General features: G+C 42.6%; 1 protein-coding gene across 1 annotated transcript; it reads left to right on the top strand.

Moving 5' to 3' along the window:
* Positions 1 to 223: 223 nt before the first annotated feature.
* Positions 224 to 4,033, top strand: ccr9b (chemokine (C-C motif) receptor 9b). Its single transcript, XM_049565145.1, has 4 exons — positions 224 to 302; positions 1,390 to 1,553; positions 1,716 to 1,787; positions 2,653 to 4,033. Exons 3-4 carry the CDS (start codon positions 1,722 to 1,724, stop codon positions 3,709 to 3,711), a joined length of 1,125 nt encoding a protein of 374 aa, XP_049421102.1. The 5' UTR covers positions 224 to 302; positions 1,390 to 1,553; positions 1,716 to 1,721; the 3' UTR covers positions 3,712 to 4,033.
* The last annotated feature ends 754 nt before the right edge of the window (positions 4,034 to 4,787 follow it).

Here is a 4,787-nt window from a genome sequence, read left to right as displayed (position 1 = left end):
CTGCAAGTGATACTGTGAGTGAAACCTCTCAGTCAACCACTTTCTTCAGCAGCTTGTTCCCAGAAGGAAGACACTCATCTGATCATGACACAGACGTTTCCCCATGTCTCACTCTGATCAAAACCGAGAAATGCAACCAGCATTCGGTAGAAGACTGAAGAGCTGATGGCCCACACGCTCCGCATCTAGTGTTGACACTATGCTAAAAGTCCTATTAGGTCAGGAAGTGAAACCGTGTGGAGATAGCACCCCACTCCTGTCCTACAGAGGGGCTTCACAAGGGCCAAAACACCTCCACAAAGGTAAGACACGCTCACAGGAAACAGGTCTGATGTAAACACTTCCCTTGACTAATAAAGACTTCAAATCAGGTCATCACTGGGTTTGTAAACTCAGACCTATGCCACAAAATCAATCCTGAGTCTCAAGATGAGTTTGTATTTCATCATCAGTTTTATGTGAACTTCAGTTGACGCATTTGGTATCAAAGGGACTTTCTGCTTTGCCATGTTTCATGCCAGTGTGGTCAGCTGTGTGACTATTTGTCATGCTGTTCATTTCCCTTTACTCTTGGCAATACCAATGAACTTTGCATTTCCCTGTCTTCACAGAAAGTTCTTGTTTTTTCAAAACATATCACATGAATGTTTTTTAACTCGGCAGCAGCTGACCGCTGTTGTTTTTTTGATGCAATGCCTAACTTCTGTCCCAGCTGGCACCGGACGTCAGTATGAAGTAAGCAAGATGTTGGACTCTTACATCGGACAGACTTAAAACTTTGGTTGGAATTAAAATCGGGTTGAAGATATTTTAAATGTCTAAAGACGTTAGAATTTCATGTTGTCTGGACACTGACATCATATCTTTTTTTAGACTTTGGGTTTAGTTCTCCATACTCAGTGTCATTATTCTACGTCAAGATGACGTTGACATGAGATGTTTGGACAATGTTGGATTTTGGTTAAGCAGCTGGAAGTTATATGAAACAATGCTGCTTACAACATCTCAGCATCGGCCACCTCTTCAAGTTTTGATCTTAAATCACACCCCCACGGTTTTCAGTTTCATGTATCACTCATCTGATGTGTTAAGTGCTCCACCTGTATATACAAAGTCTGTCAAAAATGGGCTTCGACTTGATAAAACTTACTCGGCTGTGGAAGGAATGTGGGTGTATTGTTTTGGTTCTAGTTTGATGGCCATGCCTCAGTGGGTTAAGTCTAAAAATCACAGCTCACAGCTTCCTTGTGAAAATGGCACACTGTCACCACTGTTTAAAGATCATACTTGAAAACAAGTTGCCTTTCAGTTTGATGGATATTTTTATACAGCTGCGTTTGGACAAAGAAATACTGCACCAAGAGTCATCTTGTTTTTTTCTGCACATAGAGATGGAGTGATGTGTATCAACACGTGATCCTGTGGTTAAAGGGAACCCATATAAGCCAGTGAAGATGAGTCTGGTTGTTAAAGTTACCAGCTGTAGCTACAACCCAGACAAAGAGACAGAACTGTGACTGAGAGGTTGCTCTCTACATCACATCACTGACTGGGTAAGTAATTTGTTGTACTGGGAGAACATTTACATGGCATGTTCTATTTAACCTTTATTTACCCCTGCTGTTTCCATGTTATATTTTATGCTTGTTGCATTTTTACCGAGTAAAAAGAGTTTTGGTGTGTTGTCTTATTGTATGTCTCCTGGTTCTTTGTAGATAAAAATGGAGGAACCATTTACAACTTACGCAACAACATATATGACCACAGGAATGGATTATGGTGGAACTGTAAGTATTCATTTGAGGGAACTATCTGTGGCCATAGCACTGGTGAAAAACAATGAAGCAGTTATATAAGAAAATGCTGATGTCTGTATAATAGAGTGGATTAAAAAGGCTGTAATCAAAGACGCTGTAAGTGCTGATTATTTACCATAACATCTGTGATTTAAGTGCATGTTTGTCTCAATTTTTTTTTATGCTGTAATATTTAAAGTATGATTTTAAAGAAAACTGTATGGTAAAACTTAAAACTCAGGTTGCTGTGTGGAGAAAAAAACATGTCACTGCTCTTTATATGATGTATTTGGTATTCTTAGGTACAGTAGATTTATCTAAAGCAGACATCTCTAGGATACTCAAATGTCACATTCACAGCCGCATCAGCATCAAATTTTCCATTGTCTGTGAAGCTTCAGCTTGTTTATCTCTGCCCTAAATCTAAACTTGATGCCTCTGGGGTACTGGGTTCTGCTGCAAGCCCCTTTCTGGAGCCCCTCAGGATCGTTTAACACCGCTGCCCCCCCCACCTCCCACCCTCCCCCCACAAGGCTTGGATAGCAGCAGGAAGTTGTGCAGTTGTGTGGTTTCTCCTGCATAGACACAACACCTGCACCTGACAGCAGTTTTTTTGCACGCTCTGGTTAGCTTCTATGTCACTGACAGCGTTTGATGTCATATCACTGTATGCCCACTAGAAGTATGCTGCGTTGTGAAACCTGACAGCAGCTTGTGAGTCTGGTAACAAGGACAGAGAAAAAAAAAGCGCCTGACAGGAAATGAAAAGTGAGGCGAGAAAAAGGCAGTGTATCTGTTGCACAAAATGTTCTTTAATGCCACATTGGATGATCTGTTTGTCTGGTTGTGATTGCAGGACCCCTCTGACTACCCAGATGACTATGGTTCAGGGCCGACTGAAAACTCAGGCTTCTGTGACAGAAGCTGGGTCAGGCAGTTTCGTGGGCAGTACGAGCCACCTCTCTTCTGGATCATCTTCATCCTTGGTGCTGTTGGTAATCTGTTGGTGGTGTGGATCTACACCACTGTGCGCAACCGCCTGAAAACAATGACTGACGTGTACCTGCTGAACCTTGCCGTGGCTGACCTCCTCTTCCTGTGCATGCTGCCCTTCTGGGCTGTTGACGCCATCAAGGGCTGGGACTTTGGCATCAGTCTTTGCAAAATGGTGTCCGCTGTCTATAAAATCAACTTCTTCAGCAGCATGTTCCTGCTCACCTGCATTAGCGTGGACCGCTACATTGCCATTGTACAAGTCACCAAGGCCCAGAACCTGAAGAAAAAGAGGCTGTTCTACAGCAAACTTGCCTGCCTGGGTGTCTGGTTTGTCTCCATTCTCCTGGCCCTCCCTGAGTTCATCTTCGCCCAGGTGAAGATGCCCCGAACCGGGCAGTCCTTCTGTACTCTGGTCTACTGGAACAATGCATATAACCGGACTAAGATCCTGGTGCTGTCCTTGCAAATCTGCATGGGCTTCTTCCTTCCTCTACTGATTATGATCTTTTGTTACTCTGTCATAATTCGCACCCTTCTGCAGGCCAAGAGCTTTGAAAAGCACAAGGCCCTGCGTGTCATCTTTGCTGTGGTGTTTGTGTTTGTTCTCTCTCAGCTGCCCTACAACAGTCTGCTGATCGTGGAGGCCACGCAGGCAGCTAACACTACCATCACCGATTGCAAAACTTTAATTGGTTTTGATGTAGCTGGACAGGTTGCCAAGAGTTTGGCGTACACTCACGCCTGCCTGAACCCATTCCTGTACGTCTTCATTGGAGTTCGGTTCAGACAAGACCTCCTGAGGATTGTGAAGATGTGTGCTGGCGGTCTGAGCAAAGGAGGGCTCAGTAAAATACAAGCAGTTCCCAAACGTCCCTCTGTCATGTCAGACACTGACACCACCCCAGCCCTTTCCATATAAATGTCCATTTTCCTAAAATCCTAACCCTGAGACCTGAGCCTAGTTCAACATGATCATATTTTGTTCCTCACGCATTACTCGCTACTAACAGAGCAAATTTTCAACTTTAAAACCAAAAATAGTATTTGGAGTTTACATTCATGACATTCATATTCTGACAGTCGTAAGCACAATTTTTTTTTATAAAAGCACTGTATAAACTGTATATTAGTGTAAATAATGTTTTTTTACACTTGTGTTTGTATCGTTTACACTTGTTTCATTGTGTATTGTTTATGTGCTGCTGTATTTGAATAAAAACTGTAATTTTGATTTTCAAATTAAAAAATGAATGATGAGAAAAATCTAAAGCATGTTGCAGTTTTTTTCATTGCCCTTTTGCACCACACAGCAGGTTGGTAGGTTCAAGTTCATACTATAACTGAATGCAGCAACAAGTGACGACATAAACAATTTTTATCTACTATACATGGGAAAGTAATTAAGTGCTTTCACTGGTGTAACGTACCAAATGTGGTGGAAAACAAACTTGAATGTGGTCACTTCACTCCACAATGTTTTCGATGTGACTAGACATCCTCCTGTTGACAGTCTGTGCCACTGTCTGTGCCACCACTCTTAACTGTTGAACCTTGTCTGGCTATGACTTGGCAGTTTCACAGTGGATGCTAACGGATGCCCATTCAAACTGGCATGAAAGAAGTTTCCCACAATCGCCTCACAACGGCTGCAGCACAGACAGTTGGCAGAGAGACAGATGTCACTGCCTGAAAAACTTTCCATGTGTAGCCACAACTTTCGAAGCACAGGATTTCAGTTTCACCAACTTCAAAAAGAGGCAAACTGAATGCTTGGATGTATTGTTTTTTGTAGTAAAAACCACACAATCTGCATGAAATTCTATGCACAATCTAGCAGAAGAGCTTGTATTTGTCTGACCCGTCTGTGCAACTACTGTAAAATTGAGAACTTCGGAACCTAATCAAGTCTAAATGGTGGGCTGGTGCACTGCTTTCCATTCCTCTCTGTTGTTGAGCTGTGCGTGATGAAATGTGTGTCACATAATCACAGTTTCA

The sequence above is a fragment of the Epinephelus fuscoguttatus genome, linkage group LG21 (genome assembly GCF_011397635.1).
Source record: "Epinephelus fuscoguttatus linkage group LG21, E.fuscoguttatus.final_Chr_v1".
NCBI classification, from domain to species: domain Eukaryota; kingdom Metazoa; phylum Chordata; class Actinopteri; order Perciformes; family Serranidae; genus Epinephelus; species Epinephelus fuscoguttatus.
This window is presented reverse-complemented; position numbering and strand designations above follow the sequence as displayed.